This window comes from Arvicanthis niloticus, chromosome 2, assembly GCF_011762505.2.
Source record: "Arvicanthis niloticus isolate mArvNil1 chromosome 2, mArvNil1.pat.X, whole genome shotgun sequence".
In the NCBI taxonomy this organism is placed as follows: domain Eukaryota; kingdom Metazoa; phylum Chordata; class Mammalia; order Rodentia; family Muridae; genus Arvicanthis; species Arvicanthis niloticus.
Window position 1 is genome coordinate 62,061,408 of NC_047659.1, and position 12,148 is coordinate 62,073,555.

General features: G+C 31.2%; 2 protein-coding genes across 2 annotated transcripts; one reads left to right on the forward strand and one right to left on the reverse strand.

Annotated features, from left to right (window-relative positions):
* Window positions 1-1,152: 1,152 nt before the first annotated feature.
* On the forward strand, window positions 1,153-3,237 carry LOC117703866 (olfactory receptor 5W2-like). The gene has a single exon (XM_034495713.2). It carries the CDS (start codon window positions 1,153-1,155, stop codon window positions 2,107-2,109), a length of 957 nt encoding a protein of 318 aa, XP_034351604.2. The 3' UTR covers window positions 2,110-3,237.
* Window positions 3,238-4,598: 1,361 nt separating this feature from the next.
* LOC117703867 (olfactory receptor 5I1-like) lies at window positions 4,599-11,824 on the reverse strand. Its single transcript, XM_034495714.2, has 2 exons — window positions 11,666-11,824; window positions 4,599-10,359 (listed from the first exon to the last, which is right to left on the reverse strand). The coding sequence occupies exon 2, from the start codon at window positions 10,336-10,338 to the stop codon at window positions 9,406-9,408; it is 933 nt and encodes a 310-aa protein (XP_034351605.1). The 5' UTR covers window positions 10,339-10,359; window positions 11,666-11,824; the 3' UTR covers window positions 4,599-9,405.
* Between the last annotated feature and the right edge of the window lie 324 nt (window positions 11,825-12,148).

A 12,148-nucleotide genomic window follows, 5' to 3' on the forward strand; every position in this document is an offset into this window, starting at 1 on the left:
AAACAATTCATGCAGTTAAACATAAATTATAGTATAATGAGCAACATTTTCTTGCTATGTGAGACTGAATTACTATTATCATATTTCATTTCTATGTGAGACTGAATTACTTCAATTTTTATTCTTATAAACAATGTAAAGAGAATTTATTTATTCATATTTTATTATCAAAAGCTGTCAGTAAATCATTATGTTTAAGATTGCTCTGCAGTAATGATATGCATGTAAATTTATGTTGTAACAAAGGATAATACAATTAGTTTCCAAATAGTCACATGTATAGTAATTACAGTATGAATGGAATGAATTCTGTATTTAAGTCTAGAATAATTAAAATCAAATTTCCATCCACATTCCAATATTTGCATGTAAAAAGTAGATATACTTATAGGAGTTCCATGGCATACATACATGCACATATGAGTACAAATATAAAAAGAGGACTTGTATATCTGTAATCTCAGAAAGTGTCATTGCATATTTCCATTTATATTTAACAACAGTTGAAGCTGAGAACAAATGAGAAGCCACTATACTTAGTAGAATTGCTGTTCTATATTGCTGGATCTCATGTCTTCTCACTTTCCAAATGTTCTCTCAGTTATCATTTGGAATCTGTTAAATTTAACAAAGGGCCTATAAAAATTCTGATAGGAGTGAATACATTTGTTAGAAAATTTCTTCAAATATATTTTATTATTAAATAATGTCTTGACAAAAATATCAAAATAATTTCCATTTATTAATTTATATACAGTCACATTAATAGTGTTTGATTTATATTATGTTTCCAAAGGTAAAGAATAGGATCTTTTAATAAAAAATTGATTCAGTTGAATATATCTTCTAATTTTCTCCTCTTTAGTTTTTTGTATCACTTTGAATCAGGATCAATATTTAATTTATTCAAATATATTATCTAAGGGTAGGTAAGATTTGTCAAGATAAATCATAATTAACTATGTACAATTTAAAAACAAGTATTAACAACTTACATTAAGCATTTTATAATAATCTCCCTTTGAAAGGAATATTTTTCTGTGCTATTTTCCAAAGACTTACTGTTTACAGGAAAAAATATAACTATATGTCATGATAATATTTTGTACATACAAGGAAACAATCTCTAACTTCTTCCTTTTGATTATTTGGATGCAGTTTATAAAACAAAGAAGAATGGAGGTTGGGAACTGTTCAGCCACTGAGTTCCTTCTCTTGGGAATAACCAATAACCCTGTGATCAAGGTGATTTTATTTACCACTTTTCTAATTGTTTATCTCATTATTCTTATTGAAAATCTTGGAATGATCATTTTGATAAGGATGAATTCCCAGCTTCACACACCGATGTACTTTTTCCTCAGCCACCTCTCTTTCTCTGACATCTGTTATTCTACTGCAGTTGAGCCCAAGATGCTGGTGGGCCTTATGACCAAGAGCAATTCAATTCCATTTATTGGCTGTGCTGTACAGTTCTTTATCTTCTGCATTTTTACAGATACTGAGTGTGTGCTGCTGGCAGTGATGGCTTTTGACAGGTATAAGGCCATCAGCAGCCCATTGCTGTATGCAGCAGATATGTCTAGAGTGGTGTGCTATCGGCTTTTGGCTGTGGTTTATCTGGTTGGAATGGTAGATGCTTTGACACATACAACATTGACATTTCACTTGTGTTTCTGTCAATCCAATGAGATCAACCATGTCTTCTGTGATGTCCCTCCTCTCCTACTACTATCTTGCTCAGATACAGAGGTCAATGAACTAGTCATATTCACCCTATTTGGGTTTATTGAGCTAAGCACCATCTCGGGAGTCCTGATTTCTTACTGTTACATCATCTCATCAGTCTTGAAGATCCGCTCTGCTGAGGGCAGGTTCAAAGCATTCTCCACCTGTACCTCCCATCTGACTGCTGTTGCAATTTTCCAGGGAACAATGCTCTTCATGTATTTCCGGCCAAGTTCTGCTTATTCCCTGGATCAAGACAAAATGACCTCATTATTCTACACTCTTGTGATCCCCATGCTCAACCCACTGATTTACAGCCTCAGGAATAAGGATGTTAAAGCAAGTGTTAAAAAGTCCCTGAAAAGTAGAATTTTAGTTTAAGTCAATAGTTGTATATCACATATGCATACATATTTCAATATAAATACACAAGCAGATATTTGTTTCTACAAATCATGTATTATGTAAATCTAAGCCTCAAATGACTGTTTATTATAATGCATATTTTAGTAGCTGCCTCCTAGAAATCATTTGTAGTTAAAAACTATTCTGCATTTCATTATATTATATATGCATGTGTGTTCATGTGCTGTTTTCTTTACATTTTTTAATACTACAAATTTGAAAGGCAGAGAAAGGAAAGAAAATATGTTTGTATCTGTGCACCTAAGAAAAACAGACTATGACATATGCAACTTTACATTCAGACCTATATACTAAGAAGGAAACAGTGGAGAATTATAGATAAAATGATTACCTTCAGAGAAAGGAGCTGGAATTATACATGCTGGTGTGGCCATGTAAGTTATATAAATGAAGGTATAGAATAGAAGATTCAGAGTTTCCTCCATTTCCTGGGAGTAGAGTGAGTAATTATACTGCACTTCTAATAATTTTGTCTTCTATTCAAAAGGTCTCCTTAAATGTCTATTCACTCTTTACTCACTTTTAATTATTTCATGTTGTATTTTTAGAACAACTAAAGCAGAATGATTTTGAATTTTTAATAAAAATTTGTCTAACTAGGGTCAATTATACTACACTACATAATTGAAAACAAGTAAAGATTATGTTGGCCATCACATCCTACAGGGATGACAAACATTGTACATGATGTATGTGACAGTTGTGCTGATTTGATAATCATATAATGTACACCCAGCTCTTCAAATTATATTGTACTTTAAGAGTTTGTATAAGATCAACTAAAAACAAAACAATAAAAAATAAAGAAATGAAAAGCAAGGAGCATTAGCGTTGTCAAACCTGCCCCATAACATCTTTACTTTGCATCTTTACTCAGCTTGTCAATCTTCTTTGCCTTTCCCAGTTATGATGTAGCATGCACTTCTCTAATAGTTCTCTCTGAATGGCACTGCTCTCTGGACATTGTTTTATGTATTTTTAAACTTGCTTTCTCAATGTAGACTTCTAATATTCCTGTCTCAAAAATAGAAATGCTGATAATATTGTAAATATCACTTCATTACATACATTATAGATGACACATAAAATAGAAAGACATAAAAACATGTAATCTCATTGTGATTATTGAATCAAAAGTGATTGCTTCAAATAAAATTTTGGTGGTACATTGTACTTTGAATATGTATTTTGTGATTTAAGAACATATATGGAGTGGTTATAGTTTGTAAGACAGTGACTCTATAGAGAATAAGTGTTTATTCCATAAAAAGAATTCATCTAGGACATCTTTGAACAAGCCATAGGAATATACATGATATTAATGTTTTTGATTGATGTTGTAAGCACATCTAGTAAGTATGGACTGAAACAAGTGGTTTTAATAACAACATATAGGATATTATGCTTAAATATTTATGTCTAACATTAGAAGGTAAAACAAAAAAGATTTTGATATCTCTAAATTTTAATAGCTAAAATTTAAAAAATAACCAAATGGTAATTTGACTTAGAAGATTTATAGCCTATATAGGAATCTAATCGAGACCCTGATTGAACATTTCATTTTTTATTTTGATTTTATAAGAATTGTAATGGGGAGAGATGTCACCAGGCTTTGATTCATGTGCATTGTTCATGTCCATAACCAACTCACTTTTTCATTCTGTAATTCTCTCCTTTTCACACACATCAAGGAGAGCAAGTAAGAGAAGGTAGAGCTATGCAAATGTGACAGGGATTCTACAGTAGGTTCATACCATGTGATTGTTTCTATTCTCAACATCTTTTCTTCTGCTTTGACATTGAAAACATGAGCATTATGTATTTGGAGATTAAATTTGGACACTTATTTACAAGAAATAAGCACAGAAGCAGTAACTGTTTTAGTTTCCATATTCTATAGGGCTAAATGTATAAATAGAATTCCTGTTTTCATATTAGAATCAATTGCTTTTGATTTGTTTCTTTGTAATTATTCTCTGAATTAGGAATTCAATGTGCCATAAGGGACTGTTATTTAGCCTGCCATTCTTCTTTATTGGATATTATTCTCCTCTGTTAAAAAGTGTTCCAAAGTAATTTATTCATGTGGCCATTTCCAGTTCAATATTTATTCTCAGTACGTCTATGGGTCCTACCATCATGTAATTCTATATTAATCACTGGAAGGTTTTAATAATGGAGCTATAATAATGACAAGAAACTTCCTCCTTGAATATATATATATATATATATATATATATATATATATATATATATATACTGTTTATATATATATACTGGTTTGGCCACAGTAGAACTTAGAATGACTTTTAGGGTAGTCTTCTTGTGAACACCATCTGTTCTTCAAATAACACTCAGCCTTTACCATACACAAAACAAAAGTTAAATAACAAGTATAATTCAGGTCAAAATTTTAATATCTCCCAGAAGTTCTGTGACTGTTCAAAACAGGGATTAAAATGAAAAGTAATTAGATAACGTGAATTTTAAGTGTTTATTTTGATGAATAGTTCTATTATCTATAAGTCTCTTTATTGTCACTTGGGAACGAAAGCTAGTTGAATAGGAGATTGTTTGAAAGAATGCATTAAATTGATCACATACTTATTTTATGACTGCCCCCTCAAAAAATCACATTTCCTATTTTACATCACATAGAACTTCCTTTACATGTATAGCAAAATGTAAAGAAAATTGATCAGATTACCATTACTTGGAGTTAAATAAATAACATTTGATACATTTTGTATTATGACACTGTACAGTAAAAAAAAATGAATGAACTGTCACCAAATATAAAGATTTAGATTTCTGAAATCTCACAGAATAAAAGGCCAGACACTAGACCTAGTGGATTTAAATTTAAAAATTTTATCCAATATTATTTATTTTTAAAGCATACAGAGTAACCTGTCATAATACATCTCATTGAAATGGTTGTTGAGTTTTGTTTCAAATGAGGTTTTGGTGAGGAAGTAGTGGTATTTAGAGAAATATATGGTTAATTAATGTATACATATAAAACATATAAATGCTTATTAACATGTAAAATATTTAAAGTACCCATATACCTTTGTATTTTCTAAACACAAACACTACTTATTAGGTTGTAGAATCTCATGTTGACATTTAATCTTCTCAAGTTTTTTTTTTTTACAAAATCAATATTGAGGTTATGTGTGTTAAACAATGCAAAACTATGATTCATAAATATATAGCTAAAAGGGAGATGTGGAACATATATGTCAGGTGGAGAACAGGAAAGCTGTGAAGCTGAAGAGAAAAAGAGAGAGAGAGAGAGAGAGAGAGAGAGAGAGAGAGAGAGAGAGAGAGAGAGAGAATGATATAGGGATATGACAAAATGGATTATACCAATGTATGTATGTGATTTAAAAAATTAAAGTATTCCAGAGCTAGTGAAACTTCTATACTATATTCATGTTACTGAAATACACTAGTTTTCTAATAGATTAGAGTTGCTCCCAAGTTCAAACACAGTATTTTCTATGTTCAAGTCTAGGCAGATTGGACTGATTTTCCTTGGCACCAGCAGCATCCTTCGAACTCACTTGACAATAGATTTTGATTCAGTGACAAATATTCTTCTGAAGTAAGAACTTTATTTTAGTCTTTTATTAATATATATCATATAACTACCTTTAGGAAGTCCAATTTTATAAATATAGTTTTACTTTGTGTTTACTTTTTTCTTTGTTTCCTATATATTAAAATTTTACCTTGATAGTTTTCACCACAGATTGAATAATTACAATTCTCATTAAAATGCAGATGTCTTTCTGAAGTTAGTTGAACTAATCAGTTATTAACCATGTATTTTTCTTATTCTCTGGGCTTAATATGGACATGGAGTTGAAACATTTGGCATGGCAAGATTGTTTCTTAGAAAACTTTAGATGCTTTCAGAGTAGACGGTAGCCCATGGAAGGATGTGGCTCAAGAAAGAGAAGTGTGGGAGATAAAATGATTTAAACAAAATAAGAAATGAACCAGCATGACAACAAACAACCTAAACATGCATCACAGAATTAACAAAGTTGTAGAGTAACAAGATTTATTTTGTTAACATGGTTTGAATCGATAGGTAGTTAATTTGCCTCATTATTTTTATAGGAATGTATTGAGCATTTTAATGTAATAATCATCTTACCAAAATATAGTAGATGGCATTAAAATTGTCAAATAATCAGTTGTGAAATATATACAATCATAGAAGTTTAAATTATAGCATGTTAACTCTTTAGATAGGCAACAGAAATCTCTATAGTAGCAGTAACATAATAGAAACAGTCTTAGCTGGGTTTCAGAAGAAACATGAAGCTTCCTAATATCATGTTACTTAAACTCATGTTCCTTGAACATCATTTTTTTTTGTACATGTCATTCACAAACAGGAAAGTGACACTTTAAGAGTAACCACATAAAGTTAATATACATGATAACAGAATACTTTAAAAAACATAAATCAACAACAGATTTTTTAAAATGACTTTTTATACCCACTTTATATCAATAAAGTGTGGTAATTAATTAATTTTGGCCCCATTTCCAAGACTTTGCTCTGGAGTGCATTTTGGGAAGACCATTTGTTTTTTCATGTTTGCCTTTGTAAATATATAGAGATGTACCATGTTTGTATTTTATATCATTAAAATACATGCATCATTTTCTGAAGAAATTTTTCTTGCTAGTTAGATACAAAACCTGGTACTGCTAATCTAGACAGGGTTGAAATCTTTGTTAAAAGTTTAAGCCATGACCTTGGCCATGTTAAACTGGTACAATAACACTGAGCTACACACCTGAACTAAAAACAATTAACTTTCCTAGAGAAAAGAGTCTATTTGGTTTGTGAATTCCCATGCCAGTATGAAATTCCACATGCTTAACCATATAACTGTAATGGTTTATTTCTGAATAACTAATTAGTAAAAATCTTTGATCTGGGACAGGGTTGGTGATAATCATAATGATTCAGTCAATTTTTGAACTCTTAAGCAACCAGAAGAGTCCTCCATGAATGTGTCAATAGTCTATACATATTCTCAGGCTTCCAGTATTTGTACAATTACTTTTATTTGTATTTCAAAAACATATTACATAAGAAAAAAATTATTCCTTGAGGCAGATACAGATTCAAATGTACCTTATTTACATAATAGTTTTGGCCATTGATTATGCTCATGGATATCAACTCTTAGAGAGTGAATGTAAACTTTATAGTTTATCATGTGTAATATTATTCAAGAAAATGTCTACTATCATATCTAACCACATATGAAGGATGTAGTCCTTGGTGTTTAAAGAAAAGATGATAATATTCATATCATCATGTGACTATTATCAAGCACAAACTTGTTGTAAAACCTGGTTTCTTAAAATCCATCCATCAAGTTGGTCATAATCAACCTATAACTGCTAGCTTTAGACCCCAAATACAAATCTGTACAGCATCTAACTATGAAGCTAATTTTTCTTTTGCCACCTTCAGTCCTGTGCATAATATTTTATGTGGTAATCCATGCAATCCATCTAATATCCCTCCTGAGATTTTAACTACAATGTTATTTAAATCCCAGACTTTACATTACAAAACAAACTTGAGTAACGCAGTCTAAAGAAGCATATTTTATGTTAACCTATATAGTCCTTGCCTAAGGGGCTTGTTAGAATGCCCACAATTACCTACAAAGACTCGTGATCTATTAGGCAGTTCAAAGAATATTTACTCCTGGCTATTCAAGCTGAAATATTTACTGCATTCAATATCAAGTTGTTAATCTCTGCACTTTCCAGGTCTCTATTTTATTATAGATCTATTTGGAAAAATTATTCCTTATAAAATATTGTCTACTTCGGTGAATAGAAATCTAGTATTGAATCAAAACTTGACAAACATTTTTAGTATCATGATTTTTCTATTTAATTTATCCTCTCTATTTAACCTCATATTTGGCTTCTTTTCTTTTATTCCTACAAAATACTTAGCATTTGTCCCTAAAACAACCAAATGAACAATCATCTACCACTCTCTGAGTCCAGTTCCTGTCTGTACCCTCATTACCACAAATGCCTCTGATAATTTTATCACCATAATTAAAGATCAAGTGATTTAAAGACCATCTGATCACTAAAAACATACATCTTAATGAAAAATAGATGTTATACAACATATACAAATATTCATACAATCTGTACACTATTATTTACAAAAATGTTGGGTAATATCTTACTAAGTATACCTGTATCAAAAGGCCCATTCATAAGAATTAAGTCAAAAGACTAAAAGAGGAAAATTTACAGTTGTGAATATAAAAGTTGCACAAATTAAACTAAAAGTAACCAATAGTAAAATGATATTTATTTCATTAAAAAAATCACTCAGGTTGTACACTAGGGCAGACACTGTCATCAATAACATGGGATCAATTAGTGAACAGGAATAAATAACTATGGAAGTGGGAGAAAACACAGCACATAATTAGCAAGGTAGAAAGAATAGACAAGATAAAGCATCAAAAAAGAAGTAAACAAAATTTCTTATATTCATAATTCAGTTGAAATTTAAAACACAAATTTTCTTTGGAAATTAAAAGTGTGTTATTAGAAAAAAGTTTAATATTTGAAGAATTAAACTTTTTTTCTATCTGAAGAAATAAACTATAATGAGTTTATATTACTTGTAATTCAACAGGAAAGGAGAAAATATGTGAAGACATTTTGTTATACTAAGGTAATTATTATGATGCAACAAACCCCCTGATCTATTGCATGGTCACAGAATTTATGAGTGAAAAATAAGACAGGCACAAAGATGAACTTATTGTGAAGTGAACTCTTCCCAGTGAATCTGGGAAGAGTTGGAGGAGTAAGTAAATCTGATACAACTTCATTATAATAAATTCTCATAGGAATAATAAAAGAAGATTTATATGCTATTGAAAATTGTGGAAAAAAGTTAACGTGAATGTCCATGATATTAACTGAAAAGGTAATCTGACATGAAATAAACACCAAACATAGTAACTTTAAAAAATAAAGTGATAGAAATAACAGGAAAAATGCCCAGTTTCAATGTTAGACACTAAACTTTCTTTCTTAATGGAACCTCATTATACATACAGTTGGGGAAATAAAACATTTTTTAAATAAATAAAACTGACTTTCCAAAATTTTAGAAAAAAAAAACTAAAGAAATTTGCAAAAGTTATGAAGCCCATTTTTATTTACCTAAGAAAATGATTTTTTGCTAATAATTTTTCTAAAGGCAAACTTGACATCTTTGTTTCTGAGACTATATATCAAGGGGTTAAGCATGGGTATAATCAATGTATAGAATACAGAGGTTGCTTTGTCAATATCCATTGAATGTCCTGTACTAGGACGCAAATAAATGAAAATCAGGGTGCCATGATAAATAGTGACTACTGTTAGGTGAGAAGCACAAGTAGAGAACCCTTTCTTCCTTCCCTCTGCAGAACCTGTTTTAAGAATGGCTGCTATAATATAAATATAGGATAGGAGAACAGCAAGAAGAGAGATAGCTTCCACCAAACTTGCAAACACCACCAATATTATGTCATGTGTGTAGGTATCAGAGCAGGACAGAGAGAAGAGTGGAGAGATATCACAGAAGAAATGGTTAATGTCTTTGGAGCAGAATGATAGCTGGAATGTATTAGTAGTGTGGATTATTGAACTCATAGTTCCACCCAAGAATGCTCCAAATGCTAGCTGAGTACAGACTCTCTTGGACATAATTACAGTGTAAAGTAGAGGGTTACAAATTGCAATGTACCTGTCATAAGCCATGGCAGCCAAAAGAAAAGATTCTGTGTCAACCAGAGAGCAGAAAAAATACAACTGTGTAGCACAGCCATTGTAAGAAATCACCTTCTTGTCAGAAATTAGATCCACAAGTAATTTGGGAGCAATGACAGAAGAATAGCATGCATCTATGAAGGCCAGAATACAGAGGGAAAAGTACATGGGAATGTGTAAATTAGAACTGACTGTGATCAATAAGATCATCCCAATATTACCCATCAGAGTGATGGAGTAGATAGAGAAAAATACAGCAAATAGAAGACTCTGAAGCTCTGGATGATCACTGAATCCCAGGAGAAAGAATTCAGTCTTCACAGTGCTGTTCTCCAGACTCATTATTTGTAGAAATTTTGGTTTCTGCAACCCAGATAGAATAAAAATGGAATAAACGCATAGATAAATTTAAAAAATCAAGGGAAAGTGATTCATAATCTATCTTATTCTCATAGAGTAAAAATAATGGCATAGTAAATTAGTAAATTTTCAATGTTGATGCTAAATTGGAATTTATGTCTTCTTAACATTTTCATGCCTATATTCACCATCACAATGTAGTGCTCTTTGAATATGGATGATACTTGTAATTTCATTTTCTCTTTATCAACATTGTCAAAGGGTTACTCAGTTTATAGTTTTACAACTGTGAACCAATTTGTTAATTTCTGGTATTTTTCTCATCAATTGCTAAAGTAGATAAAAGTATCTCAGTTCTAGAAGAATCTTTGTTAACAAAGGTTTAGAAGGATTGGTTTTCACTTTATGATGTGGTTTCCACATGAGGAACAAAGGGTTTCCTCAGAGTTTTTTTTAACTACCATGAATAACACACAATAAAAATAAAACAACATAAAGACTAAGAGTCATTCTTCAGTATCAGTTCTGTTCCTCTGAAGCTAAGGAATCTTCAAGAGGACAAACATCTACCATTTAAGAGGTTGATCAATAATATGAGAATGATTGAAGGGGACCAATAAATCTATACCTAATTGTTCAGAGTTCTACAAACTAAATGTCACACTTTGGTTATTAATTTTCTTTGAACATTATGATCTTTCCTAAAGGATTATTACATGCTTTTTTATGTATAGTTAATGATATCATTAAGTTAAACTATTGCTATCTAAATCTGTCCTCTTTTTGTTCCTTCATTTGCTTATTAGTATTGTTGTTTTGAGGCTGTGTCTCATTGTGTAGACTTGGTTGGCCTGGAGGTCACTAAAAGACCAGACTGACCTCACCTCTAACTCATAGAATTCCACCTGCATCAGCCTTCTAAATACTAGATTAAAGGTGAGTTCCATCATGCCTGGCTCTGTTTAATTTATTTAGACAATAGCTAATACCTTACTATGTAGTGTTCATATTTTGATATTGCCTCAGGGTCTAATGATGTAGACTGATGTCTTAAAAATATACAAATATTTACCAGACAATTTCTTTTCTTTCATTCACTTCCTTCTTCATTGTTGTGAGCCACATTACATTTTATGTGTACTGGATTTATTGCTAGGTTTTTGTTGGCCTCACCAAGAGGATGAAGAATGTACTTGGCTGTAGTATTGTTCAAAGACAATCTCCAGCTTTCTAGATGGTGATTATGAGAACTGAACCACTGCAGTCCCACCCAGTGTCAATATCTGAGGATTGTGATAAGAATACTCACCAGACAACTACCTTTCTTTCATTCACCTCCTTCTTCCCTGTTGTGAGCCACAGTTTACTTTTCAACAGAAACCATGTGTAACACTTAAATGAAAAATATAAATCCATTATAGCAATACACATTTTCCATTTTGACACACCTTCTGCGTTCTTCAAGGAAAGTAACCTCTCTTAAAAATGTCGGGTTCCTAGGAAAAGCGGAACATTTTATGGGTTCTTTTTTTTTTTTTTGGACTTTAATCTCATGTGAGCATCTAGGAACTAAAGCACTAGTATCCAAATTCTCATGAGAAAATAAGTAAGCAATTATACAGTTTCACGAAGGAATTCATTAAGCATAAAATGCAGTGATGCAACAAATGTTTGTCTTATTACAAATGCCTCAAAGATAATCACTTTGACTTTCCAAATAATGGACTATGTAATACTTAGTAGCAGTTGTTAGACCCCTCATTTCTGTAACTACAATAATTTTTCAAATGAC